This window comes from Cervus canadensis, chromosome 1 (genome assembly GCF_019320065.1).
Source record: "Cervus canadensis isolate Bull #8, Minnesota chromosome 1, ASM1932006v1, whole genome shotgun sequence".
Lineage (NCBI taxonomy): Eukaryota > Metazoa > Chordata > Mammalia > Artiodactyla > Cervidae > Cervus > Cervus canadensis.
Window position 1 is genome coordinate 33,383,781 of NC_057386.1, and position 11,878 is coordinate 33,395,658.

Genomic DNA, 11,878 nt, shown 5'->3' on the forward strand with positions numbered 1-11,878 from the left:
TCTCGCAGCTCAGGTGTGTATACAGAAAAGTTACCAGGGCTGAAAATCAAGTTCAGAGGAAACTCACAGGTGTGCTGGGGCAGGACAATGAGAAATTATCAGGGGAAGAAAATTGCTTTCAGTGACCGGTGCTATCATGGACACAGCTTAAGTCCAGGATGAAACTAGGAGCCAGAATAATAGGGCAGAAAGATAGGAAACCAGAGACAAGCTCACGGATTAGACCAGTGCATGCTGGACCAGGAATTCTTATATTCCTTTTTCCCAGGGGTCTGTCTCCACAGTGAACCAGGGCTAAGTCCATGGGCAAGAAAATGGGCAAGTGGAGACACTTAGAACAAATCAGAGGCCTGTTCAGCAATTCAACGGACATGAATTTGAGCAAACTCTGGGAGATAGTGAAGGACAGGGAAGCCTGGCATGATGTAGTCCATGGGGTCACAAAGAGTCAGACTGACTCTTTGACTTATAGCGACTGAACAACAAAAGGAGGGGACCCTCAGAATCCAGGGCCCAATATGGGGAGCCTAAAATTCAGGGGTTCTTAGTCACTGACAAAGAGAGGTCTTCTCCCTCTGTTACCTAGAGCCCCAAATGCAGCCCAGAGCCGGGAAGGCAAATTTCCATACAACAGATTGTGATGCAAGAGACCAGATCAGGAAAACTGAAGCCTGGGCTCTTTCTCAGTCTGGGGAAATCAGGCGTTGGGCATCCATTCCTAGATCTTAACCTCCTCCCTAGATGGTGGCTTCTGAACCACCCTAAAAAGAACTAAGTTATCTGGGCCTCTTAAAGCTCCCTGAATGTGAAAGTGACAGTTGCTCAGAAGTGTCTGACTCTTTATGACCCTATGGACTATACAGTCCATGGAATTCTCCAGGCCAGAATACTGGAGTGGGTAGCCTTTCCCTTCTCCAGGGGATCTTCTCAACTCAGGGATCAAACCCAGGTCTCCCACATTGCAGGTGGATTCTTTACTATCTGAGCCACAAGGAAAGCCCATCTTAAAGCTCCTATGCTGTGGATGGCTGACAGGAAAACGAAAGTTACCCTGAACTCTAAAGCATTGCTCTCCAATAGCATTTTCTGTGATGATGGAAATGTTCTAAATCTGTGCTGTCCAATACAGTAGCCAGTAGCTCCATGTGGCTATTGAGCACTTAGATCATGAGACTGAAGAACAGATTTTTTTTTGTCTGTGCCTTGCAGCTTTCAGGATCTTAGTACTCCTGACCAGGGATTGAAGCCCAGCCACATCTGTGAAAGCGCTGAATCCTAACCACTGGACCTCCAGAGAACTCCCTGAGAACACTTTTTAACTTTACTTAATTTTAACTCATTTACATTCTAATAGGCATATTTGGCTAGTGGCTACTGTAATGGAGAATGCAGCTCTAGGGCCTTGGGAATAACAGCTTAAGGTAAGACAGCAACAGCAGGAAAGCTAGGAGCTTCATTCCTTATCTCCCCCTGAGGGGTGGGGTTGGGGTGGATGGCCTCAAATAACCACAGAACACTTCTCTTGCCTTTTTATTCTTCATGCACATTGGTCCCCTCTTTTTCTAAGTTTCTCATCACACACTGATATCCCCACGCCTTGGCCATCTCTGGTGAGTTGTTGGATATCTCTCGGTGAAGGCGCCTGGGAGACAACGCTTCACACTTGTCCCTGCCTGCTCCCAAATGTCTCTGGCGGGCATCAAAGACCACGTGCCCTACCCGGGTGCCTGACCCTGGGCAGTGGGGCTTCCAGTTGGTTTGGGGAGGCATAGACATCTGGCGATAGTTCTGGGAGGCTGCAGGAGCTGTGTCCATGGGGCGGTACACCCAGTCTTGGCTGCCTGCTCGCCGGGAGGGTGGTTGCAGCTCTATCAGCACAGGAACCTCTGAGAAGGTTTGTTGGTCATTGTAGACCACCTGGGCCTTGGCGGGGGAGGAGGTCTGGCTAGGTGGGACAGAAGCCCCTGGAATATGCTGCCCGGCCTCATGCCTTCGAGGAATCTTCTCAGATATAAATGACTTTGGGGTCTGAAGTGGGCCCAAAACTTGGACACAGTCAGTTCCCAGAGGGTTCTTGTGGAGGACAGGATTGGGGACAAAGCCTGATCCCTTGACAAAGTCCTGAGTCTTCTGGGGGCCAGGATGTTGAGTAACTCCTGGGTACTTGTGGAGGTTAGGGTTGTGGCAATGTTCTGGGCTCCTGTAAAGTCTAGCATCTTGGGGAACGTCACATCTTTTGACTTCGGTGACTTGGGTAAGGCCCAGATTCTTATGGAGGTCAGAATCTTGAGTAAGATCTTGGCTCCTGTAAACTCCAGAATCTTGAGTAAGGCCTGGATTGGTGTAGTCTCCTGAGTCCTTAAAGAGACCAGGGGTTTGCACAAAGCCTGGGTTCTTATGGGGACCAGATTCCTGGGTAAGGCCTGAGTTCTTGTTGATTCCAGAGTCTTGGACAAAGCATGGACTCTTCTGTGGTTCAGAATCTTGGGTAAAGCCTAGACTCCTAGAGACTCCTGGATCTTGGGCATTACCTGTACTCTTGTAACATCCAGAATCTTGAGAAGGGTGTGGGATACTATGGAGGCCGGTTTTTTGGGAGAGCTCTTGACCTCTATAGAGTACAGTCCCTTGGTTTTGTTCTAGATTTCTACAGACTCCAGAGTCATGCCTAAAGCCTGAGCTTCTCTGAATGTCAGAAGTTTGAAGAAATGGTGTGTTCTTGTGGATACCAGAAGGTTGGGTGAGATATGGGCTTCTAAAGAAACTTCCCTCTTGAGTAGAACTTAAACTCTGGGAGCAAGAATCTTGTGTAATGACTGAATCTTTGTGAAAGTCAGAGTCTTGGGAAAGGCTTGGATTCTTGCAGAGATAAGGGTCTTGGGTAAAGCCTGGGCTCTTGTGGAGGCCTGGGTTTTGAGCAAGGCCTGGGCTCTTGTGGAGGTCTGGGTCTTGGGTAAAGCCTGGGCTCTTGTGGAGGCCTGGGTTTTGAGCAAGGCCTGGATTCTTGTGGAGGCCTGAGTCTTGGGTAAAGCCAGGGCTCTTGTGAAGGCCTGGGTCTTGGGTAGACCCTGGGCTCTTGTGTGGGCCTGTGTCTTGGGTAAAGCCTGGACACCTGTGTAGGCCTGGATTTTGAGCAAGGCCTGGGCTCTTGTGGAAGCCTGGGTCTTGAGTAAAGCCTGGGTTCATGTGGAGCTTTGGATTTGGGGTAAGCTCTGGCTTTCTGGAAACTTGAGTGTCTTTTGAAGGGCCTGGGGTCCTCTGGAGACCATGGTCTTGGTTGAGGCCTAGATTCTCATGAAGTTCAGGGGGCTTGGGCTGGTTTGGGGTTTGAGAAGTAGTGGAGAACTGAGGAGGGATGGGACCCTGGGAAGAGAGGACAGACTGAGGAGACTTGGAGGTTGGGGGAAATTTGGGGGTCTGTACTAAGGTGGAGGGCTTCTGGTGGTTGCTGTGTTGATGAAGAACAAAGGATCTGGGAGAAATGAGAGGTAGAGAAAGAGTGCAGGGTGGAGGCACAGTACCCATTGAGTTCTGGGCACAGGTTGGAATATGGAAGCAAGGTTGATAAGGTGCAGCATCTTTGGAGTACACCAGGAATTTGGGGTAGACCGGAGTCTGGGAGTCCGTGTTTTGCTTCTCAGAACTGTAAGGGTGGAAACTGCAGTAAGGGAAGGTCTTGGGCTGCACAGATTCATCCTTGGCATCATTTGAAAGCTTCCATTCCATGTTCCCCAACTCCAGGTAACCCAATATGGATCCTGTGAAGGGCTTGGCACTGTCCTCACTACATTGCTTCACTGTTTGCTCAGCTGTACCAGAGCTCACCAGGCCATGCCCCTCTTGGAGCCTGGAGAGTGTATCTAAGTCCTTTCTGGAATACCCAGAGTTCTGAGGGGCACATACATGGAATAAGTTCTGCTTTACCCTGCGGGCATCATAGACCACATGGCCAGTGGAGAGGCCTTGGCTGAAGGCAGACAAAGTAGAGGGAATAGAAGTTAGGACGGAGGAAGGAGGTGTGGAACGGACTGGAGTGGTCGGCAGGGCCATGACCAGTGCAGGGACAGGGGTTGTAGCAGACATGGGGACAGGGGCTGGTGTAGGGGCTGGAGCAGAAGTAGCAGCAGGGGCAGAAGCTGGGGGAGGGACTGGAGCAGAAGTTGGGGGAGGGGCAAGGGCAGAAGTTGGGGGAGGGGCAAGGGCAGAAGTTGGGGGAGGGACTGGGGCAGAAGTTGGGGGAGGGACTGGAACAGAAGCTGGGGGAGGGACTGGGGCAGAAGCTGGGGGAGGGACTGGGGCAGAAGCTGGGGGAGGGATCAGAGTTTGGGCATGGGTATAAGTTAGATGAGCATGGGTCAGAGTGTGGGTAAGGGTGTGGCCCTCGCACTGGGCTGGGCCCTGTGAGGGGGCCTGGTCCAGGGTATAGGCTGAGGTGTGCTCCAGACCACAGACCTGGGCAGAGTTGTGCTCAGCGCCGAGGGCTAGGGAGTTGGTCTGAGCCTGAGGTGGGGCATGTTCAGGGGGGTAAATGGGGGCGTGGGTCTGGGTCTGGGCTGGGGTGGTCTCAGGGGGGTGGGCTGGGGAGAAGGTCTGGGCCTTGGCAGGAGCATGACCAGGGGACTGGACCGGGGAGTGGGTCTGGGCCTGGGCTGGGTTGTGGTCTGTGGTCTTAGTCTTGTTCTCTTGGGGCAGGCGCAGTGGAACCATGTCCACCTTGCTCATCCTACGGAACTTGGAAGATGTCTCCTGCTTAGAGTAGAAGGTGGCTTGGGCCTTTAAGGCTGTGATCTGTGGGTCCTCCCCAGCTCCCATGAGCCCCTCCTTCCACAGTCCCCATGGCACCTCCATGGGAGCCCCGGCATGTCCACACTGAGGCGGCATCCAGCAGCACTTAGAAGCCTTCTCATCGTTCGTGTCTGGTATCCAGGAGTCCAGGTGGTTAGGGTGCCCGAGCACGAAGCTTGGGCGGCGGTGGAAGCGGGGTGGGACTCTTGAGCACAGGTTCTTGGGATCCACGGAGCAACGCATGCACATGGGATGGCTGCCTGCATAGCTGGATTGCTTGTCTGCAAGGAAAGGCGAGATGTGACAAAGCCTGGGTTCCTGAGGGGCTGAGGATGGGGACAGGGATAGAGGAAAGGGGACAGGTCCATATCCCCGGAGCCTACGCTGGGGCCCACTCACCTCTGGGGAAAAAATGATGGAAAAGAGTCCGCAAGGAGTTCTTCAGGTGTTTCCAGAGCTGAGGGAAGCAGAGGAGGGGAGAGTCCGGGAGCAGGGTGAGCCCTGAAGTCCAATCCTTGTCTGGCCACACCCCAACAGCCCTCCCACCTAAGCCCCTTTGAGACCCCAAGGCTCCCCCAACACTGCTGCCCAGATCCTGCCCTGACCAGAGTCACCACATTGATCCCCACGTTGAGCAAGATGAAGCTGCCCAGGATCAGAAGAATTGAGTCTCCTAGGTCCTGGCACTTTCTGGGATTGGTGCCAGAGCACGCTTGGGCTCCGTGGTAGGTTCGCTCACCCATGGCTGGGGGTCCCAGGGCTACCTGGGCCCCCTGGCCCCCACATACTCACTAGGAGCCAGGCTCCTCTGGTGGGGGAGGGGGAGAAGGACTGTGTCATAATGGGGAGGGGGTGGGGTCACAGTGAGGGAGGAAGAGAATAAAGAGGGCCAAGAGTGGCATTCCCTGGTAACCAGGGTCAGGCAGCCTGAGCCTGGACAGTCAAACTGGGCCCCGGAGGCCAGCACACCTCTCCTCAAGCCGTCAATCCTTCCCTCACAGCCCACTCAGTCACTCATTCAAACCACACATTCCACCTCCTTGGCCTTTCCTGAGACAAGGAAGACCCCTGGCATCAGAGCCCTGGGGAAGGCCTGGCTGGAGTCCAGAGCCTTGGCCTTCTTCATGCCCTTCACTGGAGTGGACCTGGATCTGTTCAAATGGGGACCCTCCCAGTTTGGAAGCAGCTTCTTATATAAGCTTTGGGGACAGGGACAGCTGAGAACACAGTAGGTGCCCAGAGACCAGTGGTTTGGAGTCTGCACCTGCAAATCTACTTCATTCATGGTATAGGCCCAGGAAGGGCCTGCTGGCAGGACTGTAGCCACTAAGCCAAGGGGACCCTCAGGCCAAGGAGGAGACACTGGCTTCAGGAAGCCAAGGGCAGGGACCCAGGCTGGCAGAAGGAGTGGCGCTTCCAAGCCACAGACCACCAGCGTTTCCTGGACTCTTGATCTTTATTCCTTTCTCCATGCCCTGCCCCCCACCACCCCCCTTGGCTGCTGGTCAGTGAATTTTCCCAGTACGGCTTCTATGCAGAGAGGGCCTAGAGGCCGAGTTGGAAGGTGGCAGCGAGTTGGCTCGGGCCCTGCTCTCCTGCACCTGCCGCTTCAGCTCCAGGCTGTCATACACCTGGTAGCTGGCATTGCCCCCTGGGTTCCGGCTGAGTGGCATAAAGGTGGGCTGGGGCGGCTCTGTAGCCTGGACTTCGGGCAGGGGCTGGGAGGAGCGGAGGAGCAGAGCTGAGCTGGGAGCCGGGGCCCGCTGGTACGAGGCCTCCCCCAGCACGGTGAGGGAGGTGGAGGTGGTCAGAGGGTGCCGAGTGGGCAGCGTCTCAGTCCACTCGGCTGCCCGGCGCCGGACCTCATGGGGATCCCGGGAGTAGTTCAAGTGTCCTGTGGAGGGGTGGGGGCTGCGGTTGGGCTGGCTGTGAGCATGGCCGAGGAGGCTCCGTCGGTGGACCTGTGGGGAGCAGTGCTCTCGGGCTTCAGGCCGGGAGCCCCGGGTCAACAGGGTGGAGGGAGGCTCGGAAGCCTCCAGACCACGTCGCCGCTGATCCCAATTGTCATACAGGAGCTGGCCCCTTGAGGGGTAAGGGCTGTGCCCTGCAGGGACCCACGAGGGATTGGGGGGCAGCCGTCGGGGAGGTGGTGGAGACGAGGTCCACTGGTCCGCCTCCACATTGCCCCAGGTGTGGGATGGTGAGCAGAGGGGCCCTAAGGACTGCAGCCTGAGCTCAGACTTGGCCTCCACACGCTTGGGCAGGCGGCGCAGCTCAGGTGACAGGTAGAGAGAAGGTGGCGGCAGGCTGGCCAGGATCCCACCCTGGCGGCCCCAGAGCCCCACGCTGGAGGGCAGGCCCATCCGTTGGTAGAGCCCTCCCCAGCCCCCCCTTGGGCACTTGGGGTGTGGGAAGGCAAGGTCTTCGTCCTCCTCCAGGTAGGAGTCCAGGTCCTCCTGATCAAAGGAGGGCCTCGCCCGCAGCTGTGACATCTTGTGGCTGCGACGTGGCCTACCAAAGACCGAGCGGCTGTAGGAGAATCGTTTGCGGTTCTTCGACCTCCGCTGGTGGCTGCAGGGGCGACTTCGGCTGCGGCTTCGGCAGCGGCCCTGGCGGCGAGGTTGGCGGTGGCGAGGGCGGCTGCGGCTTCGGCTGCGGGGGTGGCGGTAGGAGGAAGAGGAGCAGTGAGTGGGCCGGGCCATCTTCACTTCTACAGGGTCCAGGGTACAGTGGATGTGGACGTCTTTGGCCTTGGCTGGAGGATATTTGGGGGAACTTTCACAAGCCTGCGAGATTTCATCTAGGAGAGGCAAGAGTCCATGAGGGCCCAGCAACTGTCAGAAGATTTCAGGGTCGGGGAATAACTGGGACCTGGGTTTCTGGGGTCTTGGGAGTGGCGGGGGCGAGGCGCCCCCTACCTGTTTTCCATACTTACTTTTCTGATTAATCCAAGAGATGCTGTTGTCTAAGACATTCTGGAGCCTGTGCCACATCTGGGGGTGGAGTGGGGTGGGTGGAGTGGGAATGAAGGCCAGGCTCTCCCCACTCACCGCCCCCAACCCCGCCCCAGCCAAGACCATTTCTGCAGGCACAAGTGCCGGCTGCTGGCTCCCACCCTCAGCCCTCTTCACCCCCAGGGTGTCCCCAGCCATCACTGACCATAGTTGCTACGTTGATCCCGATGTTGACAAGAATGACAAGGCCCAGCAGCAGCAGCAGGAAGTCCTCCACATCCTGGGTACTTTCTTGGTATTGATGGCAGCACCCCAGGTTGTCAGACCAGAGCTGATTTTCCATGGTGGGGGGGTCCTAGGGCCACCCGGGCCACCCGCCCCCCCACCCCCACCAGCCCTGACCCACACTGCACTCATGGTGGGACCTGGGATACCTACCAGTAGGTGAGGGAGCGCCGTCACAATGAGGCATGTTGCAGGGAGTCACAATGCAGAGGTGGCATGTCTTTTATCCACTCAGCTGGCCCTTGATGTGGCCATCTTTGCCCTTGACTCCCACTAATGGAGCCCAGCCCCCAGAGTTCAGTCTGTCCTGTCTTTGTAGGGGCTGGCTTAACTCGATTTGAAAACATAACTACAGTGGGGAGATGGTCTTCATAGGGACTGAGCCATGCATAAAGGATTTCCTCCATTTCATTGAGATATGGCAATTTATAGCCTGTTGGAACTCCCTACCCATACCTGCTTGCGGCGTGCAGCTAAGGTGATTAGATGGATGGGTGACAGTAAGAGTCCCCTCTGGGGTCACCCCACTGCACCATTCCCTCCCAGTTCTGCCCATTTCCCCGTCATAAGCCCTCTAGCATCCATGGTGGCCATCCCTTCCTGGCCAGGGACTACAGCCTTTGTTGTTTGTGATCACTGAACCACCCGGCCCCTTTACTTCAGAGCATGAGGTTGCTGCCTTTGCTAGAGACCACCCCTCAACCATGGTTTCTCTCCTTCCTAACCAACTGCTCTCCCACTGAGCCACCCCTCCAATTTGAAAAAGGATTAGTTGCCATCTTAAGAAAACCACATGAAATTCACAAAGCACAAACTTCGGATGTAACTGTTGATGTGACAAAAGGAATCTATGATTTAAACCAGGTTCATTGCTGTGGTCTAAGAAAGTGGTACTGGGGGGACCTCAGGTCATTTTGTTTGTATAATGAACAACTTAGCAGAAGGAGAAGAACAGGGAATTCCCTGGATGTCCAATGGTTAGGACTCTGCACTTTCATTGCCAAGGGCCTGGGTTCAGTCCCTGGTCAGGGAACTAAGATCCCACAAACCGCACTGTGTGGTCAAAAAGAGAGGAAAAAAAAAATAGAGGAACAGCCAGTGGGCATTTCCCATCCAGCCTCCAAACTTATAGTAGGTGTTTAAAATAGACCCACTTAGTGGAGTCAGTTTAAAATGATCAATAATGTTGGTCAAAGGAAAATGGCAGAGAAGCGAGGTGATTCATAAAAGGCCTATCTGCTCACATTCCAGGAACCCATCTGGTATGGAGGGTGAAGTCTAGTTCTTCGCCTGGTTCCTTGTTCACAAGTTGAGCATGTGTTGGTGATCCTAACTGTCTAGAAGTAGGTAGGGCCTGGGTTTCCCAGATGTCCAGTGGATGGAATATTCTGATGAGTTTCCATGGGAAACTGAGGAAGATGGGAGACTCTGATGGGCCAAGCTGACTCAGAAGCAAAGGGGATCTACCTGTGGGAGCAGAGGCTGGAGCATCTGAGGCCCTGAAGTTGATCCTTGGAGTCCATGTGACCATAAGTCACGTGATCTCTCTGAGCCCCAGTCTCATTTGTGACATGGAGGTGCTGAGCCAGAGGCATGAGGTCACAGAGGGCCACAGCATCCTCAGTATTTTATCACTGCTCCAAGCCTGCTCGAGGGTACAGGAACTTTGGGTTCTGACAGGGGAACTTTGAGGGCCAGGGTACCCTGACTCTCAGTCATCCCCCACCAAAGATTCCAGGGCTTAAGAGGGACCACGCCTCACCTGTAGCTGCAGCCTGAACCTGGGCTCTGGCAGGAGCCAGACTTCTGAGGAGGTGGAGCCATGGGATGAGGGTCTCCCCTCAAGTGCAGTACTGCCTGGGCATCTGGAATGGGATTTGGTGGGGGGCTTCCTTGAACACTAAAGAAAATGGAGCAGAAGCAGGCAGGAGCCTCAGAACCAAGAAAGGCCTAGGAAAAGGCTGAGGACAGGGCCTGGGGCCAAGAGGTTGATGAGGGGCCTCGGGGCTCTCTAGGCCCTGTTGCCAGGGAGATCATTTCCTTAGTAACCAAGCTTCTGGGTGCTGTGTGGGCCCTGGCACCGCCCCCCCCCCAACACACACACCACCACCACAATCCACCTCCTCTCTTCTTTTTATTCTTCTCCCAGTCACCTCTCTGTCAGGGAACGGTATACCCAGTCCTTTCTCGTCCCCTCAGCTGTGCTGGATCCAGAGGCCAGAGGGTAACAGTGCGACAGGGCCTCCACCTCCCTGGTCAGCTCCCGCAGCCGCCGCCTCACATCCCTGGCATCGTAGGCGACGCGCCCTGAGGAGCGGCGCCGGGGGATGTCCGGGACATTGGCTGGGCCCAGGATGGGTGGCTCGGCTGGTGCGCACTGCTCCTGGTCCGCCTGGGCCCCTGCCCCTGCCCCACCTCCACTGTTCTTGTGGCTCAGGATCTGAGGGCTGGGGAGTGGGGGATTCACAGGGTACACGTAGGCCTCTAGGCCCAGATCAGACTGCATCTCTCTCTTGAGGGGCCTTCCCTCTATAGTCTGCTGGAAGCGGATGGTCTGGGTAGGAGGCTCCAAGGCGTCCTGGGCCCAGGGAGTCCAGAACCTCTGGGCAGACTGTAAACCCGCCCAATCCTCAGGGTAGTCCCAGTTGTGGGAGCAGGCTGCTGTGTGCTGATGTGGGGGCTTCTCGTCATCGTCGTCGTCAGTGTCAGGGGCCCAGGCCACTGGGCGGTGGGCACGACGCGATGAAGAACGGCGACGGCGACGGCGGCGAGTGGGTGGGGGGGTCACCGTCATCTTCACGGGGTCCATGGTGCATCGAAGGTGGACTGCTGGAGAGCTATGCTTCGAGGGCTGGGTCTGCTTCCCAGGTGAGCATAACTTAGAAGCTTCTGTGGATCGAGGAGAGGTGAGAGGCTGGTGGGGAGCCTGGCTCCTACAGGGATGGAGAGGCAGGGTGCAGGAAAAGAAGCTGCGTAGTTATGGAGTCTGAGAGGGAGAGCGGGAGGGGAAGGGGCTGGCTTAAGGACAGGGACAGAATGCTTGATTTCTGCCCTTCCCACGCCCCCCATCCCCCACTTACCTTTCTCATAAAAACAATGGAACACTTGGTGTAAGAAGCCACGGAGTCTGCGCCAGAGCTAGGTGAGGAAGGACACAGTGACCCCAGACAGGCCCTGGACATCAGGCCTGCCCCCAGCCGTCCTGCCAGCACCCTCCCGCCTGGGCCCACCCTGACCAGTGTCACCATGTTGATGCCAATGTTAATGCAAATGATAAGGCCCAGCAGCAGCAGGATAGAGTTGCCCAGGTCCTGGCAGCTGTTGGTGTTAGGGCTGTGATACGAGGCCCATCCGGGCCGTGGCCGCTCAGCCATGGCCATGGGGGTCCCTAGGGCCACCGGGGCCCCTAGGCCCCCAGCCCACTGTGCCCACAGTATACACCAGCCCACCTTCCTGTCCCCTGGGGGTAAACAGGTCATAATGGTGTGGGGCTCTCCCTCACAATGTGCCAAGAGAGAGAGTCCTGGGCCCAGGTTTGAGCCTCCAGCCTGGGCCAGGTCTTAGCAGAGACCAAACTCTACACCTTGCATGACTCTCCTGGAGTCAGCCATGGGCCCCATCCTGTAGGCTCTCTGGCCTGCCTGGTGTCTGCCCCCATCAGTCCCTGCTTGGTCCTCTATGCCAGGCTGTGACCCCTCCACAGACACGGGTTCTGATCTTAACTCCCCAAACAACCCCATTGCCATGACAACCACACCCCAGCACCCACTGCCCATTTCTCTCAGACCTCAGAGCTCTTCACTGAAAAGGGTTGGACCCTCTCCTCCTCCCCCTTCACAGGCAGAGTCACTTCT

General features: G+C 56.0%; 3 protein-coding genes across 3 annotated transcripts; all 3 read right to left on the bottom strand.

Annotated features, from left to right (window-relative positions):
* Positions 1 to 1,530: 1,530 nt before the first annotated feature.
* On the bottom strand, positions 1,531 to 5,528 carry SPEM3 (SPEM family member 3). Its single transcript, XM_043439007.1, has 4 exons — positions 5,391 to 5,528; positions 5,185 to 5,242; positions 3,141 to 5,066; positions 1,531 to 2,924 (listed from the first exon to the last, which is right to left on the bottom strand). Exons 1-4 carry the CDS (start codon positions 5,526 to 5,528, stop codon positions 1,531 to 1,533), a joined length of 3,516 nt encoding a protein of 1,171 aa, XP_043294942.1.
* A 756-nt stretch (positions 5,529 to 6,284) lies between these two features.
* On the bottom strand, positions 6,285 to 8,093 carry SPEM2 (SPEM family member 2). The gene is made up of 3 exons (XM_043476434.1): positions 7,945 to 8,093; positions 7,721 to 7,778; positions 6,285 to 7,585 (listed from the first exon to the last, which is right to left on the bottom strand). Exons 1-3 carry the CDS (start codon positions 8,080 to 8,082, stop codon positions 6,291 to 6,293), a joined length of 1,491 nt encoding a protein of 496 aa, XP_043332369.1. The 5' UTR covers positions 8,083 to 8,093; the 3' UTR covers positions 6,285 to 6,290.
* Positions 8,094 to 10,139: 2,046 nt separating this feature from the next.
* On the bottom strand, positions 10,140 to 11,796 carry SPEM1 (spermatid maturation 1). The gene is made up of 3 exons (XM_043475856.1): positions 11,261 to 11,796; positions 11,105 to 11,162; positions 10,140 to 10,913 (listed from the first exon to the last, which is right to left on the bottom strand). The coding sequence occupies exons 1-3, from the start codon at positions 11,501 to 11,503 to the stop codon at positions 10,174 to 10,176; spliced, it is 1,041 nt and encodes a 346-aa protein (XP_043331791.1). The 5' UTR covers positions 11,504 to 11,796; the 3' UTR covers positions 10,140 to 10,173.
* Between the last annotated feature and the right edge of the window lie 82 nt (positions 11,797 to 11,878).

Bases quoted from the DNA above. Each gene is read 5' to 3' on its own strand.
- SPEM3 (XM_043439007.1), bottom strand. From the start codon at position 5,528: ATGGGTGAGCGAACCTACCACGGAGCCCAAGCGTGCTCTGGCACCAAT. The intron at 5,067-5,184 runs GTGAGTGGGCCC...CTTTCCTTGCAG, and splicing joins CCATCATTTTTTCCCCAGAG to ACAAGCAATCCAGCTATGCA. The intron at 2,925-3,140 runs GCCTTGCTCAAA...ACAAGAGCCCAG, and splicing joins AGGCTTCCACAAGAGCCCAG to GCCTTGCTCAAAACCCAGGC.
- SPEM2 (XM_043476434.1), bottom strand. From the start codon at position 8,082: ATGGAAAATCAGCTCTGGTCTGACAACCTGGGGTGCTGCCATCAATAC. The intron at 7,779-7,944 runs GTCAGTGATGGC...CTCCACCCCCAG, and splicing joins GGATCAACGTAGCAACTATG to ATGTGGCACAGGCTCCAGAA. The intron at 7,586-7,720 runs GTAAGTATGGAA...TGCCTCTCCTAG, and splicing joins CTCTTGGATTAATCAGAAAA to ATGAAATCTCGCAGGCTTGT.
- SPEM1 (XM_043475856.1), bottom strand. From the start codon at position 11,503: ATGACCTGTTTACCCCCAGGGGACAGGAAGGTGGGCTGGTGTATACTG. The intron at 11,163-11,260 runs GTCAGGGTGGGC...TTCCTCACCTAG, and splicing joins GCATCAACATGGTGACACTG to CTCTGGCGCAGACTCCGTGG. The intron at 10,914-11,104 runs GTAAGTGGGGGA...CTCGATCCACAG, and splicing joins CCATTGTTTTTATGAGAAAG to AAGCTTCTAAGTTATGCTCA.